Consider the following 20,423-nt stretch of genomic DNA (forward strand, 5'->3'; position numbering starts at 1 on the left):
CATCTCTATTAAAAATACAAAAAAATTAGCCAGGCATGGTGATGCATGCCTGTAGTCCCAGCTACTCGAAAGGCTAAGGCAGGAGAATCACTTGAACCCAGGAGGCAGAGGTTGTGGTGAGCCAAGATCCTGACACTGCACTCCAGCCTAGGCAACAGAGCAAGACTCCGTCTCCAAAAAGAAAAAGAAAAAGAAAGAAAGAAATTTATTCCACCAGATAACCTAAATCATCTCTCTCAAGTTCAAAGTTTCACGAATCTCTAGGGGAGTCTCTAGGGGAGGGAGCAAAATGCCGCCAGTCTCTTTGCTAAAACATAACAAGAGTCACCTTTGCTCCAGTTCTCTACAAGTTCCTCATCTCCATCTGAGACAACCTCAGCCTGGATTTTATTATCCATATCGCTATTAGCATTTGGGCAAAGCCATTCAACAAGTCTCTAGGAAGTTCCAAACTTTCCCACATTTTCCTGTCTTCTTCTGAGCCTTTCAAACTGTTCCAATCTCTGCCTGTTGCCCAGTTCCAAAGTCACTTCCACATTTTCGGGTATCTTTTCAGCAACGCTCCACTCTATTGGTACCAATTACTGTATTAGTCCATTTTCACACAGCTGATAAAGACATACCTGAGACTGGGAAGAAAAAGAGGTTTAATTGGACTTACAGTTCCACGTGGCTGGGGAGGCCTCGGAATCATGGCAGGAATTGAAAGACACTTCTTACATGGCAGCAACAAGAGAAAATGAGGAAGAAGCAAAAGCTGAAACCCCTGATAAACGCACCAGATCTTGTGAGACTTATTCACTATCACAAGAATAGCATGAGAAAGACTGGCCTCCATGATTCAATTACCTCCCCATGGGTCTCTCCCACAACACATGGGAATTCTGGGAGATCAATTCAAGTTGAGATTTGGGTGAGGACACAGCCAAACCATATCACTACTAAAAATACAAAAATTAACTGGGTGTGGTGGTGGTGCACACCTGTGGTCCCAGCCACTTGGGAAGCTGGGGTGGAAGGATTGCTTGAGCCTGGGAGGTCGAGGCTGCAGTGAGCCATGATTGCGCCACTGCATTCCAGCCTGGGCAACAGAGCAAGACTCTGTCTCAAAAAAAAGGATATTGTGTGCCGACTCTACTAAGCACTTTACATACATTAACTTGCTTAATTCTTCCAACAACCCCATAAAGACAAAAACTATTAGTCCTACTTTACATATGAGGAAACTAAGGCATAGATGTTAGGAATCCTACCCAAGGCCATAGGGCTTGAATTTGAACCCAAACTCTCTGGCTCCAGAGGCTGCACCCAAGCCATGGGTCACACAGCAACTGCTCCCAGCCTCCTGCTCCCCACCATGGAGTGTCTGAGCTTACAAAGTGTGCAAAGCTTACAAAGTATGCAAGGAACGAACCCTAAGGACTTGTGTAACCCCCAGCCTCCCCGTGAAAACTAGGCCCAGGGCATTTCTGGAAGGAAGTGGCCAGCACGCAGGTAGACAGCTGCAGCAGTGGCAGGGGTGTCTGGGTGGGAATCAGGCAGCACTACCATCAGAATAAACCACCCGATCCCCCTAGGAGGAAACCCACTGTCTTAGAGACCTGCAGCCTCACTCTCCCCTATTTGAATCATGAAACTAATCCTCAGGGCACCATGCTTTAAGCTACACAGAATTGGCATTTACATTTTCCTCCTTGGATTGGATTTATATATTTTATTTACATCATTTATTGGTTGTTGTTGAAGAAGAAGAAGAAGAGGAGGAGGAGGGAGAGAAGGAGGAGAAGGAGGATTACAGTACAGAAAGGGAAAAAGACATTCGGGTCCACTGCTCAGGTGGGCTCTACCCACAAGTCTGCCCAGCGTTGCAAATCAGCCCTTGCAGCTGGACAGAGCTGGCCTGTAGCTGACAGGATTGATGGCTCACACCAGTGTGGGCCCCACAGGGTGTCTCCCTCACCCCACCCCTCTGGGTGGTCCCCTGGAAAGTATCCAAAATGCATAACAAAGGAAACTAAGGACGGGGTCCAGTTCAACCCCTTAGTGAGAGGGAAGACTGGAGAGAGACAATCCCCCTTGCTGGAGGACACAGGATGACCACCCCACCCTCCCCCTGGAGCCTCTCTTTTGGACGATGAGGAGTACGAGTCTCCCCAAACAGTGACTGCCCAACCGGGACTCTGCTCAGACCAACCTGGCCCAGGCTTATTTCTCATTTTTCCCTTCTGCTCACGGACACCCCCCACCTACTCCCAACCAGCCAAACAGATCTGTGTGCTCTTCTCCACGCAGTCCTTCCCATCTGGCCTTCCTTCCCTCAGAAAGGAAGGGCGTCCCCAAAGGAATCGCTCAAACGCCTCACGTCTTTGTTCACTTCCCTTTCGTGACTAAAGTTCCCCAGCCTCACCCTCCCGAGCCTAACCAGACCCCACTGTCGTTCTGAACTCAGCTCCTCTCTGAAGCATCCTCTGTCATCCCAACCACAGGAACTGCTGTCTGTCTTCCAATTTCAAGGACCCCTGGTGGCCTAGGCTGATCGTTTAGCGCAGCTATTCACCACCTGGAACCTCACGTGAAGCAGCTTCTCTCAGGAATGCATGCTCTGCTGCCTATAAGCTTTGTCCTTTTCCTCCTTCCCTCTCCCCACTCCCGTATTCATGAGATTGAGTGGGCCCTCCTTGGGGACAAAGCCAGAATACTCTTTCCTTCCTTTGTGCCCCTTCAGTGCTTTTTGATCAAGGTGCAATTCATGGAGGAAAGGAGAAAGATGTAAATAGTGAATGAAGGAGGGGACAGGGATCAGAAGGAAACCTAGGCTGGAGGTGCAAACCCAGGGCTCTGAGGGCCTTGGGGCAGCTTAGCTCTTAGTCAAGAAATGAAATAAGCAGCAGAAAGCAAAAGAAAAAGGAAAGACTTTCCAGCGGGCTTTTTCTTCCCAAGGATTTGAAAAGCTACAGTAGAGCCTGGAGGAGAGTGGGCTGTCCAGGGCTGCCGGCTCTGAGTTTTGGAGAGAGGTGGAGATGCTGTGGAGCTTTTATACTGTCCAGACCAGTTCCTCTGGGCAGCAAAGGAGGCACACACCCAGGACAATGTTGGGCAATAAATATTATTCCATCAGTTGAGAGCGGGAGCGCCTTTTGTTCTGCATTTCTCAGGGAATCAACACATTCCAAGCAGGTAAGGGATGAGAACAAATGACCAGCAGGATGGGGACTGATAGTATTGGGTCCTCTTCATTCAGCAGATTATAAAACAATAAAACAAGCATCCTACTGCTGCAAGGATAGCAAGAGCTAGCAAGGTCTCAAAAAGGTTTCAGAATTCAGACTCACAAGCCAGGCAGCCTCCATCTCTCCTCTGACACTCGCTGGGATCTTCAGCCCCTGAGATGACAAACAATGTCCCCCTGGTGTGCTCTGGACTGAGAAACTATGAGAACTTCCTAAATCTCATAAAACTCTATAGATTAGCGTTCATCCCTGCTACCCTGTGCATAAGTGACCTAAAATTGAATGGTCCGAACCTGTTTCCCATCCCCCAGAGACATGTGTAATTAGATAAAATGAGGACAGAATATGTATAAGTATCTGTTATACTCAGATGGCTGCCCAGAAAGAAAATGAGTGCCAGGAACCGGACAGCCCTGTGTCACCCTCTGTCCTGAACTGGGATTGAGGGAGACTTACCTTTGTGAGTAGTTTGCTAGTGCAATATGACCTCTCTGAGTTAACGAATATTTTTCTACAATTCGGCTCCTGCAGCCCATATTTGGCACACCATCAGCATTTTCTCTGGCTTTCCATGTTGAAGGATGTCTTTCAGACCAGGATCTGAACTGAAACTTGACCCTGGGAGTCCGTGTCCACCTTGGGACTTCCTCTTCCTCCTTCAGGCCTCTTCCTGGTGGTACCCTCTTCCAAAAAGCCCCCAACACAGAATTATTTGGAGGACATACAAAAGTTACAATGATACACTGGTATCTCTATCTCTGTCAATACAAGAGAGAAAGGCCCTCACATGAGCCCTAGGCCATCCTTTTTGAGGGATGAATGAAGTTCATCCTTTTGAATGAAGTGATCTGCTATACTTGGTTGGGACATAGAGTCGTAGGGAAAATCATTCTCTCTCTAGGCATTGATACTGTGAAAGTATACAAAAGGCATTCTCTCAAAGAAGATGTATCCAAAAACAGTGACTGGACTAAAGCTCCATGGAACAGACAGCAGATGTTCACCAGAACCCAGCCTTGGGTTTAAACCACTACAGTGCTTTGCATCTTCTGGTCTTCTCTATCTTAAAAACTCAAAAGAAAAAAGAGTCCTCCAGTATAAATAAAGCTAAAGGAAATCCCACACACAGCTAAGCATAGAGGAGGCACTGAATAAAAATGAAGTTGATTTATCAGTGGCTATCCATAAGCCAGAGGTTACTTACTCCCCTGAAAGAAAGCAAAGCAAAAAGGTTTGTCTTTACTTCTCAAGACCAAAGGGAGAAAGCCAAGCTTTTTAAAGTGACCAAGAAACACGAGGCTAGAATGAGCGAGGCTGCCACATGTCATAAATGCACATCCTACATGCAAGCAAGGCCAAACCTGCATCTGTTTCCCAACTCCTGAAACTGAAGGCTCTTTGGGGAGGAATTCTGCCTTTTTCAGACTCCTGCCGTGAAGGCAGAGAATGAGAAACATGTCAACTTTCTAGAGTGCTAAAAGCAAACTTGGGCAGCAGAGCAGGGTATCTGCCTGCAGGCTTCGCTCACTCAACTATTCCCCACACGTTTCCTACGTGTCTGCTAGGCTAGGTCCTTGGGACAGAAAGGCACATGTGGCCAGGCTTGGTGGCTCACGCCTGTAATCCCAGCACTTTGGGAGGCCGAGGCGGGTGGATCACTGGAAGTCAGGAGTTTGAGACCAGCCTGGCCAACATGGTGAAACGCCATCTCTACTAAAAATACAAAATTAGCTGGGTATGGTGGTGTGCACCTATTGTCCCAGCTACTCAGGAGGCCGAGATAGGAGAATCGCTTGAACCCAGGAGGTGGAGGTTGCAGTGAGCCGCACCACTGCACTCCAGCCTGGGTGAGACAGAGAGAGATTCCATCTCCAAAAAAAAAAAGAAAAGAAAGGCATATGTGGCTACCGTCCCTGCCTTCCACACCCTTACTGCTAACTAACTCCTGTCAATTATTTCAGTGACTGAGAGAGAAGAGTACGTTCAGCTCTACATGGCCCAGGGCAGGTGTGGCCAGTTCTACCTGAGGGTCAGCAAGGGCTCCACCAGGGAGAGGGACCACTTAAACCATCCGGAAGATGACAGATGTGCATCAAGTGCACCCAGGGACAGGGTGGAGGTGGAGGACAATCAAACCGCCTGCCCAGAGGAGCCACAAGCAGTTTGCTCAGACATCAGGGGAATGTGTGACAAGAGCCGTCTCTCTGGTCAGGGACACAGAGCATCCCCTCAGACTAACAAGTTCACACACGTCTCTCACACTGAGGTTCTTACCCTAGAGCCCATGGGCCTCCAGGGCATCCAGAGATGGGCTCTTCCAGGTCTGTGAACCCCATAAAACCATAAGCAGATGTTCACATCTATATGCGTGTTTTCTGGGGAGATGATCCACAACTTTCATAGGATTCTTGAAAGGGCCTGTGATTGCCAAAGAAAGGTGAAAAAGAAACACCCATCAAGACTGAGTAGCCTGCACACTAGACTGTGGTGTAGAATCCAGTTTCTCCCTGTCTGTCTCCTGCATATGGCTCAGTAACAGACATAGTAAGTTTTCAGAACTGGCAGAACTAAAGGGATGAGAAGAGCATTCCAGTATAAGCAGATGGAAAGAAATTACCATTGGCATCACCAAAACAAATACCTGTGTGTACTGACTGTGTGCCAGGCTCTGGGCTAGACTTTAAAAACCAGTATCTCTTTCCATAAAGCCACATGGAAGAGTGTCTTCTCAGCCTCCTGTTCCTGGAGCCAATATTGCATATTGGAGTCCCTAAATGTGGATTCAAGTCACCCAGGGCAATTCACTGCAATCGCCAGATCAGACTCAAACTTTAGTTGGCAGTTGCCTAGCAACGAGTAACCCTGAAGACACATCACCAAACCCAGATGCCAAAAAGGGCATTTTGTGGACAAGCTAGTTCTGAAACCAGCCCCTCATAAGTCTATTTGTCAGGCCTCCCTGGGGCTGTTGGGGTAAGGAGTAGACTTTGCAGCCAAAGGTAGGCTGAGAGGAGAAAGATAGAAAGGCATTGTTTTTTGTTTTTTCAGACACGGTCTCACTCTGTTGCCCAGGCTGGAGTGCAGTGACACAAACACGGCTCACTGCAGCCTCAACCTCTTGGGCTCGGGTGATCCTCCCACCTTAGCCTCCCAAATAACTGTGACTAAAGGCGCGTGCCACCACACCCAACTAGTTTTTCTATGGGATTTTGCCATGTTGCCCAGGCTGGCTCGAACACCTGGGCTCAAGCGACCTGCCCACCTAGGCCTCCAAAAGTGCTGGGATTACAAGTATGAGCCACTGCGCCCGGCTGGAAAGTGTTCTGCTGGTTGTATGTTTTCCCACCTCTGGGGAATAGGCATGAGAAGGGGAACTGAGGGTTAAAGGAGAAGGCAGCCTCCAGTGGAGAAGGCAGCCTCCAGTAGAGAAGGCAATTGGTGCCTCTTCACTTCCTCTTTCAGATCGTACCTATGGTTACTCTTCCAAGAAGTTGCTTAACAGATGCCACCCACACCTAAAGACGCATAAAGCAGCAGGAAGACTTGACTGAACGTACATCCAGTCCTTCCCTAAAGCCATCATCCTCCTGCAGCTCCAAAAACCCCACTGAACTATGGAAGGCTGGGGTGAGCAGGATGATAGACCTCAAACTACTTCTAACAGTGAAACTGGGGAAGCAGTTTTTAACCAACTCTCCAAGGCAACTCACTCCCTTACAGAGGCATGAAAGAGGCAAAGAGATCTCATTCTCTAAAATTTAGAGCTGTTGTTGTTGTTGTTGTTGTTGTTGTTGTTGTTGTTGCTGGTTGTTGTTGTTTTTAACACAAAGCTCAGAAACTCCTTAAGCTAAGAGGCAGGTAAGACTGGGTTTCCCAAGACAAAGTTTCCAATCCAAACCATCACATAAGGCCAACACTGGGTATTCTCCCTGTGTCGATAGTGGGAAGCCTGGGAAGACGGCCTTCTTCGGAATCCACCATCCCTTCCCTTGAAAGGTCTTGGGGGTAGGAGGAAAAGGGGCAAATAAATACATCAGTCTGGAGGTGATTCAGGAAGAACAAATGCGGATGTCAAACAACAAATAATGCAGATATAAATCCAAATAAAATATTAAAATCATTAAAGGGCTGCTGCTCCCTGAAGATTGGGAAAAATGAAGAGAGTTAATTAAAAGCAATCTCCATGCACTGCTGAGCCGGCCAGCCCTGATAAATCAACAGCTGGGGCTGCTGTGGAGGGCAGGCAAGGGGCTTCAGGAGGGGGTGGGCCAGCTGGGGGAAGGGGGTCTGCCACTGAGATGGCTGTGATGGCAAATTGAACACAGTGACTGAAGTTTCATGTTTTATTAAATATTTTATGACCACTGAATAAAGTTATTCTTTGGGGAGGGAGAAAATGATGAGCTGGGTAAGTGAAGGGGGGGAAGATAAGGATGAAGAGGTATTGTCTGATTCAAAACATACTTAGGACTGTGACGCTGGCACCTCTGATATCGCCCCCAAATGCCGAAGCTTTGAGTTTTTTTTCTTTCTACTTGATCTGCAAAGGTAGCTGTGTCTTCGTCTTCTAAAATCTCTCTACAAAACTTGGGTTATGTTTATCTGAGGGACCAGGGAAGGCAGTGCAGAGTCAGGGAAAGTAATGAAGAGGAAGAAAAGACAGAAAAGATCCTCAAAATTGTCATTGCTGATCAAAGCCAGACTTTTAACACAAAACTAAAAGGTCAGCAGAAATGGTGGGAACTCTTTTTTCTTTCTTTACTTCTTTCCTTCTCCCCTTTTTCTGCAGCTCGTTTTCGTGTTTAAAATGAAAAAGAGCTCCAAATTTTGGGGCTCAATCTAAGTCAAAAGCCAGCTATTTCAGAAGTGTTAGAAGAACAGGCCCTTCTCTATTCTAAGGGGAAACCCTCCAGTTCTTCCTTGATGAAAATATAATCAAGAGAAATGATTGGGGGAAAGTGTTTTTTTCTCCTCCATAGAACTGGGATTGGAAGGGGAGTGTGTGCATGGGGAAACATAAGGAATTATGCATTTGGATATGCATTTTAATTAGGTGGACAGAAGCAGCCGCCTGTTAATTTTTCTTGCTTGTTTCCACTTAGCATTCATCACAGGCAGAACCACCATAGAGCGCTCCCACGATAATAGATGGTTCTGCATTGGCTAAGTCCTCAGGGAAAATAATTAGCAGGAGAGAATATATTCTCTCCACTCCCACTGCCCCATCCACCCTGCCCTCCCCCTATCACCAGCACCGTGTTGCCTCCCCTCTCCCCACTCCCCTCACCTATAGTGGTTTTCCTAGGAAAAGCCGAAGGCAGCAGTCAGCCTCCTGGTTTGCTAGCACTTACTTTGCCCTGCCAAAAAACAAGGGTCTAGGAGAAGAAACAGACAGATCGGAAGTCTCTATTGGAGTGGAAGCTCCTCGATGTAGGGAGGGAGTCAGGCGGCTGTGCTGATTAGTTCTCAGGGGCAGGCAGGCAATCCATGTTGGTTGTGGGATGAAGGAACTCCAAAGAGGATGAGAGAGTTCTCGTTGTGCTCAACTGGCAGCCAAAGATGTATCGACAGTTGCTGGTTGAGGACAGCAGGAGTAGGGATGATGTGTTTTGCTTCATTTGCTCTTGTAAAGGAAAGTTGCCGGGCCAAGTGCAGTGGTTTTCACCTGCAATCCCAGCATTTTGGGAAGCTGAGGTAAGAGGATCACTTGAGGCCAGAAGTTCAAGACCAGCCTGGGCAGCACAGTGAGACCCCCATCTCTATAAAAAAATTAAAAATTAAGTGTGGCAGTACGCACCTGTAGTCCCAGCTACTTGGGAAGCTGAGGTGGGAGGTCACTTGAGTCAAGGAGTTTGAGGCCACAGTGAGCTGTGATGGCACCACTGCACTTCAGCCTGGGTGACAGAGTGATCGCACTACTGCACTCCAGCCTGGGTGAGAGTGAGACCCTATCTCCAAAAAATATATGAGAAAAGAAAATAAAGAAAGTTGTAGCTTTGCAGCAAGATTGAATCTGAACCATTTCCAAGGCTGGCAACCAAGACATGTATGTAACTCTGAGATCTGACCCCATCGCAATGCTCTCTGGTCTACTTTTCTATAAAGAATCTGGCCTGGCATGGTGGCTTACGCCTGTAATCCCAGCACTTGGGGAGGCCCAGGTGGGCAGATCACTTGAGGTCAGGAGATCGAGACTAGCCTGGCCAACATGATAAAACCCGATCTCTACTGAAAATACAAAAATTAGCTGGGTGTGGTGGCATGTGCCTTTAATCTCAGCTACTCCTGTGGCTGAAGTACAAGATCACTTGAACGTGGGAGGCAGAGGTTGCAGTGAGCCAAGATCACGCCACTGCACTCCAGCCTAGGCGACAGAGTGAGACTCTGTCTCGAAAAAAAAAAAAAAAAAGAAAAAGAAAAAGAATCCATTCTTGCCACTGACCTCCAATGCCAACAGCTCACCCTCCTTATTCACAAGCAGATCTAAGCCCCTGCCCCGCCTCCACTTCTTCTCTCTCCCTCAGTCATCTCAGTTGAAGGAGGACCCAGAGACCAGGCAAGGACCAAAGGCCCAAGTTCCCAGAAGAGCACCCCACTCTACCCACCGTGCTTCTGCTTCCTCTGGTTTGGTGGGTGAACTCAGGTCAGGGCTATGACCGGAAATGAAATGAGGGTTTCCCCTGAGCTCACATTCTCACTTATTTCAAACCCAGACAATAGGAAAATCCCACTGCGATCCCAGGGCTATTTACACAGCCTGGATGAGTAGACCTTGCATTTCCTGAGAAACAATGATTAGATGTGATGGGTAATGCCAGAAACATTTATTTTTGTTTTAATATTTAAAATAATGTTTAATATAGTAGGTATTATTGACTGTCTGAGGAGGCCATGATCAGCTACAGGAAACTTTTTAGTTCTCATAGTAACACCTCACATTTGCACTTTCCACCTTCTGAAATGTTTCCACATCCATTATTTCATGTGGGCCGCTGTAGGGAAGCCAGGCTGGAGGAAGGGGAAGGGAGGAGAAGGGAGACACAAGCTCTCCTGGCTGTTTGGAAGGACAGGTCTGACTTGCTAACTCCTGCCCCCCAAGCTATCCTGTCATCATCGTGCTTCCACCCACCTCCTGTTGTCAGACATCACATCTCCATCCACCTAGGAAACCTTCACTCCAAGCCTCACCAGGTAACTGCTAGTGCTACAGCCCCTGGAACTGCCTCAAACCCAAACCCTGACCCCCACGAGGAGTCCCTGCCCTCAAAGGAAGAGGGATATAGGCTGGGCACGGTGGCTCACGCCTGTAATCCCAGCACTTTGGGAGGCCGAGGCGGGCGGATCACGAGGTCAGGAGATCGAGACCGTCCTGGCTAACACGGTGAAACCCCGTCTCTACTAAAAATACAATATATATATATATATATATTAGCCGGGCGTAAGGCGGGCGCCTGCAGTCCCAGCTACTAGGGAGGCTGAGCCCGGGGAATGGGGAATGGCGTGAACCCGGGAGGCGGAGCTTGCAGTGAGCCGAGATTGCGCCACTGCACTCCAGCCTGGGCGACAGAGCGAGACTCCGTCTCAAAAAAAAAAACAGGAAGGGGGATATGAGGGGAAGGCAATCCCTGTGGCTGGGTATGGGAGAATTGAGTCTCTGGGTTCCTAGTTCCCAGTGTGTTTATCCCAGAACGCAATGGACTACCAATAGAGGGAGAGGCAGAGAGGTTGAATTCTGTAATACTATTAGGTTTGGGTTTTTTGGTTTGTTTAGTTTATAAGGTGGAGAATGCCTATATTATCTAGAAATGTGGCCGCTAATTTTTTGTTTTTTGTTTGTTTGTTTGTTTTTTGAGATAAGGTCTTGCTCTGTCACCCAGGCTGGAGTACATGGAATACAGTAGCGTGATCACAGCTCACTGCAGCCTCAACCTCCTGGGCTCAAGCCATCTTCCTGCCTTAGCTTCCCGAGTAGCTAGGACCACAGGTGTACACCACCACACCCGGCTTTTTTTTTTTTTTTTTTTTTTTTTTTGTAGCGACAGGGTCTCATGATATGTCCAGGCTGGTCTTGAATGCCTGAGCTCAAGGAATCCTCCTGCCTCAGCCTCCCAAAGTGCTAAGATTACAGGCATGAGCCTAGCCTAGTCCCTAGATTTTACAGTCCAAAAATGAAGGAGACCTAGGCATAGTGAAAACCCAAAAGAAATGAAAATGGGGACTAAAACAGATACTTGTATGCCAATGTTCATGGCAGCATTACTCAAACAGCCAAAAGGTGAAACAACCCAAATGCCCATCAGCAGTTAAATGGGTAAACAAAAAGTGGGCTATCCATACAATGGCCATAGAAAGGAATCAAGTTCTGACTATGCTACAACACGGATGAACAAACATTGAAGACATTATGCTAAGTGAAATAAGCCAGACACAGAAGAACAAATATTGTATGTTTCCCCTGATATGGGGTGCTAAGAAGGCAGAATGGTGGTTCCCAGGAATGGTAGGAAGCAGGGGATGGAAAAGTATTGTTTAATGCATACAAAGTTTCTCTCCGGGATGATGAAAAGGGTCTGGGCAGCTGGGCACGGTGGCTCATGCCTATAATCCCAGCACTTTGGGAAGCTGAGGCGGGTGGATCATCTGAGGTCAGGAGTTCGAGACGAGCCTGGCCAACATGGTGAAATGCTGTCTCTACTAAAAATACAAAAATTAGCCAGGTGTAATGGCGCATGCCTATAGTCCCAGCTACTCGGGAGACTGAGACAAGAGAATCACTTGAACCTGGGAGGCGGAGGTTGCAGGGAGCCAAGATCGCGTCACTGCACTCCAGCCTGGGTGACAGAGTGGGACTCCATCTAAAAAAAGAAAGAAAGAAAAGGGTCTAGAAACTGATGGTGGTGATGGTTGCACAAGGTGGGAGGATCGCTTGGGGCCATGATTTCAAGACCAGTCTGAGCAACATAGCAAGACCTCCATCTCTACTAAAGATTAGAAATAAATGTACTTAATGCCACTGAAATGCACACTTTAAAATGGCTAAAATGGTACACTGTATGTTATGTATATTTTAGCACAATAAAGAAAAATTGAGGGAATGCCTCTCTCTGCTGGAGGTCAGGGTGACCATTTTGTTTTCTCTTTAAAGTCTCAGAATTTACACACCAGCTCTTGTGTAGACTCTGATGAGTTCTGCAACCTCCTCCCCCTTCTCTTTATGCTTGCAAAAAAACTGCCGTGGAAGCTTTCCACCAAAGAAAAGCCTGATAATAATGTCCCCACTGAAATCTGAGATGTTCTGGAGACATGTCACTGAAGGGAAGGCATGAAGTCCAGTCTAGTCTTGGCTAATACCCACTCAGGTAGGGGCTAGTTCCACACAACTGCTGGGCACCTCCATTTCCTCAGCAGTAACACAGGTATGCTAGAGGAAGCTCAGTGAGACATCAGTACAGGTCCACTTACTTCAGCTCACTAAACATCCAGGTACCTGTGGCTGCCCAAATTAAAATAAAATAAGCACTTTATTTTCAGATTAATTGGGATAGGTGCTGTGGTAGAGGAGAAGGCCAGAGAGATCATGGACAAATAAAGTCCAGACCGGAGGATTGGCTGGAAAATTGGTTACCCTTCTGCCTCCAAACACACACACACACACACACACACACACACACAAAAGAAAGCAAAATACAGATGTTCTCAGTGATTCCAGTCTTTTAACCACCAAAAACTGAGTGCTTATCCACGTCAAAATAGGCCAATTGGTCTTCAAGTTCCTCGTTCTCATCAGCTTCTGGATGGGATGCTAGTGAGAAGAAAAGCACTGAAAAGGAAGAGCCAGAGGAAAAGCCCACATTCTAAATGGCCCACCACCTGGTCCTCAGCCTCAGACCTTGAGAAGGGATAGGAAGTTCCACCCAGGTTAGAACCCCAAGAAGGGAGCACCATGTAGCAAGACTGAACCAGAGAATAAGAAACTGTGGAAGTCTCCAGTCTTAAATGTTCTCTTTAGAGCCACACTTTAAAAATAAGAAAAAATCAGAACTCTGGCCCCTAGCTGTCCTCTCTGTCCTAATCCACCATAATAAGAGCCAGAAAGTTGTTGGCTTGAAAGGAATTTGGGGAATCAAAGTACATCACCATCATAAAGACAAGGAATATGTGGCTCAAAGAAGTTCTATGTCCCAGATCACAAGCTAGTTGCCTGTAGCTCTGGAAGCGGAGCTCAAGGCTTGCGATTCCTCTCCCAGGGCTTTTTCTCCTCCATTACTCTGAAGTCACTAAGGCTACAAAAAATCAGCCACTGGTGAGAAATGAACATGGAAGAGGAAAAGAGGTTGAGACAGGTTTCATCAATAGCAGGTGAAAGTGTGAGGATGGGAAAAACTTTCTGGTGGAGCTTCCAATTGCAGATCATTCAAACAGCAGATTTTCAAGGTGAATAACAACAACTAAAAAAAAACCTTTTATCAGCAACCTGAGATGATCACAGTCCCCAGATTCAGAGAGGGAGGAGAGGGTGCAAAGGGGGGATTAGACATGTGCCAGCATTGTTCCACAGGCTCAGAACTGAGGCCTGGCTGGTGAGGACTCAATGCGGGCTATTTGAACCCCATTATTAGGAGCTCTGAGCCTAATCCTCTCACCCCTCCCTGCTTCCACACATTGCCCCTAAATTGTAACCTCCTCAGGGATTCTCTCCCTTCCCTTGCCACTGCCTGCCACACTAATATTCACAAACACACAGCCTAGAAATTCTCCAGTCTGCTCCTCTTCCCTCTGCCCCACCAACACCTCCTAACCACTGCTTTTAAAACTCTAATGCAAATCACAGGCTTCAAAAACCTTCCCTCAGTGACAGTTTTATGATGCTAGCTCCATTCATCCATATGGTTTGACAGACTGTGAAACACCAGTAACCGGACCAATAAGAAAAACAAATTACAAGAACACTACAACACCTCATCTCTCCCCAGTCACTCAAACAACTAGAAAACTTTGGAATTTGCAATGGATCACAATATCAGTCTCTCTTGCAGTTCAACAACAATCTTTGCAGAGTTCCAGACCACACAGTGGTTTTACCCACTCCTCCATCCTCCCCCTACCCAAGGCCACTCTCCATCTTTCCTTGTTAAATACCTTCATATTTAAAGACTATTTAAAATTAGGGCCATGCTTACAAATTCCCCTGTTGGGTCGTAGCTGGGCAAAAAATATTTCAGTGGTTGTGGGATTTTTTTGGCCAGAGGTTTGCCACATTTGGCTACATTTCTGTTTTCTAGTGACTTTCAAAACACTCAAAAACCACAAAAGTTACTTTGCAGAGGTTGGGATAATAAACAGGCCTGGATTCTGGTGCCTTTTTATGACCCAGCCCCCATCGCCACTACTGTCAGCATAGCTGCCTTAGAAAACTGAAACATCAGCCTCAGTTTCCATTCTTTTTCTGGTGCATGCTCAAAACAAAACATGCTGACCATGGCATTTTATTTTTTGCATTGATCTGAACTGATGGCTCTGAAACAGCTTTAGACATTATGGTCTTTCTCAGATGTATCCAAATTCCAGCTACCTGCATGATTCCAAAAAGAGGAGGATGAGAGGTCTCCAACTCAGCTGTCTCTGAATTCAAGCCCACCTTATGTGACTAAGCAGCTCCCATTCAACTGGCAGTCTTCAATGTCTCCCGGGAGGCCTGCAGACCAGGCTATTTTCAGAGGTTTACCCTGTGACAATGCCTCCACTTGGGTTCTCGCAGACATTAATCTCCATCATAGGTGTCTCATCAAAAGCAGACATTTACCCATTGAAAAATAATGTGTGCTAATGAGGTTTGGAGAATTTAGGGCTTTTTTATAGTGGCAACCAGAAGCAGATGGAGAACAGGTTCTTGGGAATCTGTTGGCTTACAACGTCCGAGGGTCCTTTTTCATAAGAAGCTAAAACAATGTCCATAAAAGGCAGCAAGTTCACAAAGTCCCGGCCTCAATGCTGTCTACTTAGTACCTACCCACATCCCCCAACCCCGACAGAAAGAGCTAAGAGGAGATTAGAACCAGGAATGTGACCCCCACCCCTTCCCCTCTGATATCTAAACTGAGTGCCACAGCAAGAGTGAGGTCTGGCTTCTAACTTTCACATGCACAAAACCACTTTAGATTAGAATACACTAATACAGGTCATAGAATGCACAAAGAGATCTAGATTTGAGGTTCATCTACACACATGACCTGCTGTTTGACTTGGCTAAGTAAGTTTATTTTCTTCTCCCAGAGTAGTGTTCTTAACAACAAAACAGGGACATAAACATATACCTCCAAGCAAGGTTAACTCCTTACAAAAGAAAGTTTCAATACAATCATGTATATGTGTGTGTTCACAGTTATAAGCATGACAAAATAGTTTATGGGTCTCTTTATAAGTAATTACTTAAGGTAAAGCCCTGTTGGTTTATATGGAATTTAATAATAATATTTTTTTTCTAAGTAGGCAATTATAATAATAGACATATATGTGTATAATCAAGTCTGGCAGAAGGTGGCAGACATTCTCAGTTAAAGCATACCAACCAGGATTTTGATAATACAAGAGTAAGTTGTTTAAAGTACTGATTGCAGATTTGGGGGAAGGTGGTTTATCTGAACTAGAATATTAAGATTCAAATTTATATTAAAAGCATTATGTGGCCAGACATCGTGGCTCACTCCTATAATCCCAGCACTTCGGGAGGCCAAGGCAGGCAGATCACTTGAGGCCACGAGTTTGAGACCAGCTGGCCAAGATGGAGAAACCCCGTCTCCACTAAAAAACACAAAAATTAGCCAGGTGTAGTGGTGCGCACCTGTAATCCCAGCTACTCTGGAGGCTAAGGCACAAGAATCACTTGAACCCAGGAGGCAGAGGTTGCAGTGAGCCAAGATCCTGCTGCTGCACTCCAGCCTGGGCAACAGAGCAACACCCTGTCTCAAAAAATAATGATAATAATAATAATAATAATAATAATAATAATAAAAGCATTATGTTTCCCAAGTATGCAGAAATCAACCAGAACGTGACTAACCTACATGCAGGCCTTTATCAAATCCATATTTATGTTACCTGCATGTGTTTACTTCACTACCTGGGCCTTATCTTGCTTGTATATGTAAGAAATGAGGGTAACTCTCATACATCTTTGCTCAGACAATGTAGCTGCTAAATTAAATAATATGTAATACACATTTACACATCATACATGTCCACCAGTGCTTTTGAATTCTATTTGTCCAGATGTGACTGCTTGGTTGTGGGGGCCACCTGCCGTGTCCCCTTTGTGATCTGATCAGTGCAGGCGGCTCCTATTTCTGCCTCTAACACCCTGTTGGGCAGTAATAAGACGTTAAAGGCGACAACAGAGAGAGAAGCTGGGCTGTCAGCTTCAGAGAGGAAGGGGGTGAAGGGTACAACAAGGAAGAAAAAGAAAGGGAGTTGAGGGGAGATCAAAGACAGGCAGGAAGAAAGCCAAATTGCTAAGAGAGGAGATGTGGCTTCAGGAGCTTGGGACCCTAAGGAAAACCCCAAAGCAATGAGATTCAAAATTGTGCCATCCCATCACCCCAGCTAATTGAATTATTGAATGTCCCACGTGGAAAAAGCTAGTACAGTGAAAAATAGCCCATACTCAGTGTAGGCAGAGCCCTGCATAGGTGCTGCTGGAAATCTGAGCTTGTTTCTTCCCAACACATTAACTACCACCACTTTATCCCCCCATCCTGAGGAAACCTTTGTGTGACCATTTTCTGTAGGGGACGTCCGTGGTGTTGGCTTTTTTTTTTTTTTTTTGGAGGGAAGAGAGAGACTCAGAACGCACACAGAGAAAATGCTAATGTCGTTCAGCTCTGTTTCATTGTCAGGAGGGACACATGAGGATAAAAACATAGCTCTCCAAACCATTCTCCCCGCTACCCCTCCTCCCTGCACCACCACCATCCCTTCGGCTGGATGTGTCTCTGCACTTTGTTCTAATTTATCCCATGCATAATTTATTCACGTGTGTATTGTTTCCTGATCAGCAACTTTTAAAAACAAATGAAATATATAAGATGTTTTATTAAACAAGTTATTTTTAAAAAAATAAAGGCAGATGGTGTCCCTCTCCCAATAACAACGTGTGTGCTCCTGCGTTAGGAGTTGTGAAAAACTGTCCAGGGTGTGAGAGGCTGGGCTGGTCAGTGGTATTGTTTACACCCCTTTACTCACAGGGAAAGGGTCTGGGAAGCAGAAAGGAATGGCTAATTATAAATGACCAAGCAACTCCCACCTAGAAAAAGCAAGCAGGGGCGTTGTGTGTATGCTAGTGTGTGCATGTGTGTGGCAACACAATTACAAATACATCACATTGCAACTGTTTCTAATTATACAAAGTACAATTCAGAACTAATTCCACTAACCAGCCAGGATTCCGCCACCTTCTTTCCCGCGTCTGTCCCTTCCCCCACCCTTAACCCCACCCTACACAGACTCCGTCCCCAAACACGCACCCTACTGTGATCCAAAAAACCCTGGAGCGAGTAGGGGAACACAAGCTTAGAGATACTGCGCCCGCCAGCGCGAAAGCGGGCTCCCGGGTAACTAGGGTACGGCTTTCCCAGGAGGAAACAAACCTGGTGCACATGTGAAATAGGTTCTCTAACTTGAGTTTACCAGGTGGCATCAGCCCGGTTATGTGATTTCGGCTGGAAATGGGGAAACTGCAAATCATTTGTGGGTTCGGCAGAAACAGCATCAGCGGTGTTGCAGCGAAAGCAACCGGCAGCGAGGATGCGGCGAAGTTACGCCCATTTATTCTGCCATAAAATATTTTCTTTCTTGGGTGAAACGCTGTGGCGTTCAAGCGCAGTGTATCCGAGCTTCCGAGCCAGAACTGAAGCCAGGAGCTCCTATCTGATCAGCCTCAGCTTCCAACGTCCTCTTAACGGCAGCTTTCATATAAATATATTTGAAACCTGGGGCCTTCCTACCCCTTTCCCTATTTCTGCTGGGCGACGAGCTGGCGCAAACACGTCCGATTCTCCCTGTGCATTCCTTTGCGTTAGGAACCCCTCTACCGTCCCCGGGAGCGAACCTGGTTTTCAACTCCAGGAGTGGCCAGGGGTGAAGACGAGAATGCGCTGAATTAAAAGAACCAGGGTCGACAGCGGCCACGCACCAGGGAGAATTCGGCATGAACCGCCCCCCACCCGACCCGCACCTCCCTCTCCCCCTTCGCCTGCGGTTTCGTCCGGGCGGGGAAGTCCCGGTCGAAGGGGTGAGGACCCCCCAGCCCACCTCGGATACGGAGGGAGCCACCCTCTGCCGACATCACCCAATAGCACCCCTTTCAGAGCGACTCTAGTTTTCCGAGGCCACCCCTGGCTCCGCGATCGCGAGCGGACTTGGCGGCTTAACAGTTCCACCGACTGGAAGGAAGGAAGGAAGGAAGGAAGCCAGGATGAAAAGGAGGAGGAAGGCAGGCAGGCAGAAATTGGCTGTTGGACCCGGGGCTGGCCCCCGCGAGTCCTCGCCCGGCCCGCCCCACTCTGTCCAGGATCTGGGCAAGCGCTCAAAGTCTCCCCGAGGCGGCCAGAGGCACCTGCCCCTCGCCCGGCCGGGAGCAGACGCTGTCCCCTCGGGCCAGGAGCCCCAAAACCGCCTCTCCGCCTGCCTCAGCGCCTCACCCAGAGGTGGCGAGAACACCATTCATAAGACCTGCGGCTTCCCTGCCTCCAAATCCACCCCAAGTTAACCCGAGTCGTTAATCCACTAAAGCCAGCTCGCTCGCAAACACACGAGCAGACACACGCGCGATCGCCCGGAGCGCCTCCGAGATCCGGGGGCTGCCAGGGAAAGCCCGGGGCCACCACCTGGGCCCCAGCACGCCCGGGACCCGCTGCTTCCCCCGCGGTGCTCCAACTCCGGAAGGTTTGCACAAACTCCCCGCGAGCGATCGGAAGGCGAAGAGCGCCCTGCAAACTCCAGAGCCTCCGCGGTCCGTCCGCTGGACCCAGCGGACCCAGCGGCGGGGCGGGGGCCGCGGGCTCGGGGGCGCGGGGCTCGGCCAAGTACACCGAGGCGGCCCCTGCCCGACGCTCGCCCCCCGCCCAGCAGCCCCGGGAGCCGCGCTCCCTGCCCGCGAGGCGGGGGACTCCGGGGACCGCGCCGTCCCCGAGCTCCCGCGACCCCCCTGCTGTAGAGCGCTCGAGCGCCGGACTTCTCCGCCTGCAACCCCTATATCTGGCTCTCTCTGCAATTTAGCAGAACACAAATGTAACAATTTTCTTCTTGTTAATTGCATCTCCTGACATTTCTGCGCGTTGGGGGAAAAAAAAGAAGATGAAGAAGTAAGAGCTGAAAGAAGAGAGAAGCCCCGCCGCGGCTGGAGGCGCCTGCAAGCGCAATGCGCTGGCAGCGCTCGCCACGCAGAAGGCGCCTTTTTTTTCATATTGAAACCACGCGGAATATGTACATTTTTTAGTCTTACTTACGCTTTCAGGGGGTTGTGAATGACAGTCGCCATTTTGCTACAATGTAACAGAATATTGTCTGTCTCAGAGTTCTAAAGGTTCGCTCAGGGGAAGCGACGGGCCAATCACAGCGCGGGATACCGGCCCGCCGGCCAATCGGCGCGGCTGGTAGCTAGGTGGGCGGGGTCTGCGCCGTGGTAGTTATTAGGGGAGCTGTCAAAGCCCAGAGGTCACTCCCTTTTGTAGAGCCCGAGAGCCAGCAGGTCTTAAAGGGGCAGTACCGCGCTGGTAGCTCCTTTTCGGGCTGGGGAAAGTGGAGACGCACGGGAGAGTATTATAGTTTGGCTTAACTCCCTACTTTTCTAAATAACTGCAGAAGAGTTTGCGCTCCCGGACAGAAATATTTAAATATTGCCAGCAAGCCACTGAATCCTATTCATTAGCTTTTGGCTTTGCGTATCAACATTTTTAATCCCCCAAAGGGTAAATCCCCGTGTTTCAGTGCAAAAGTTGGAAGGCTGCCGTTTCGTGTAACAAATTACTACATGTGCTCTGCCGTTTGCTAATGCTCTGGGTCCTGCCGCTTTTTAATATTCTTATTCCCGAAGTGTTCTCTTTATCTCGGCCACCTTCCTCTCTCGCTTCTTGGAACTGCCGCTGCTGTTCCTGGCGACTCCAGGACAGCAACTCACCCTCCCCCTGGAACGTCTCA

General features: G+C 47.9%; 2 protein-coding genes across 4 annotated transcripts in view; both read right to left on the minus strand.

Moving 5' to 3' along the window:
- Nucleotides 1-19,811, minus strand: part of DPF3 (double PHD fingers 3) — a 276,138-nt gene extending 256,327 nt beyond the window's left edge. For all 3 annotated transcript variants that reach the window (XR_008671183.2, XR_008671182.2, XM_019010025.4), the window contains exon 1: nucleotides 19,733-19,811. Coding sequence is in view for 1 of the 3 variants with exons in the window: in XM_019010025.4 (XP_018865570.1) it covers nucleotides 19,733-19,764 (32 nt within the window). In the remaining 2 variants the exon portion in view is untranslated. The remainder of the gene's footprint in view (nucleotides 1-19,732) is intronic.
- Nucleotides 18,937-19,723, minus strand: LOC101131311 (uncharacterized). Its single transcript, XM_055360814.2, has one exon. The coding sequence runs from the start codon at nucleotides 19,687-19,689 to the stop codon at nucleotides 19,003-19,005; it is 687 nt and encodes a 228-aa protein (XP_055216789.2). The 5' UTR covers nucleotides 19,690-19,723; the 3' UTR covers nucleotides 18,937-19,002.
- Nucleotides 19,812-20,423: the final 612 nt, after the last annotated feature.

The sequence above is a fragment of the Gorilla gorilla genome, chromosome 15, assembly GCF_029281585.2.
Source record: "Gorilla gorilla gorilla isolate KB3781 chromosome 15, NHGRI_mGorGor1-v2.1_pri, whole genome shotgun sequence".
NCBI lineage: Eukaryota > Metazoa > Chordata > Mammalia > Primates > Hominidae > Gorilla > Gorilla gorilla.

Bases quoted from the DNA above. Each gene is read 5' to 3' on its own strand.
- LOC101131311 (XM_055360814.2), bottom strand. From the start codon at position 19,689: ATGAAAAAAAAGGCGCCTTCTGCGTGGCGAGCGCTGCCAGCGCATTGC.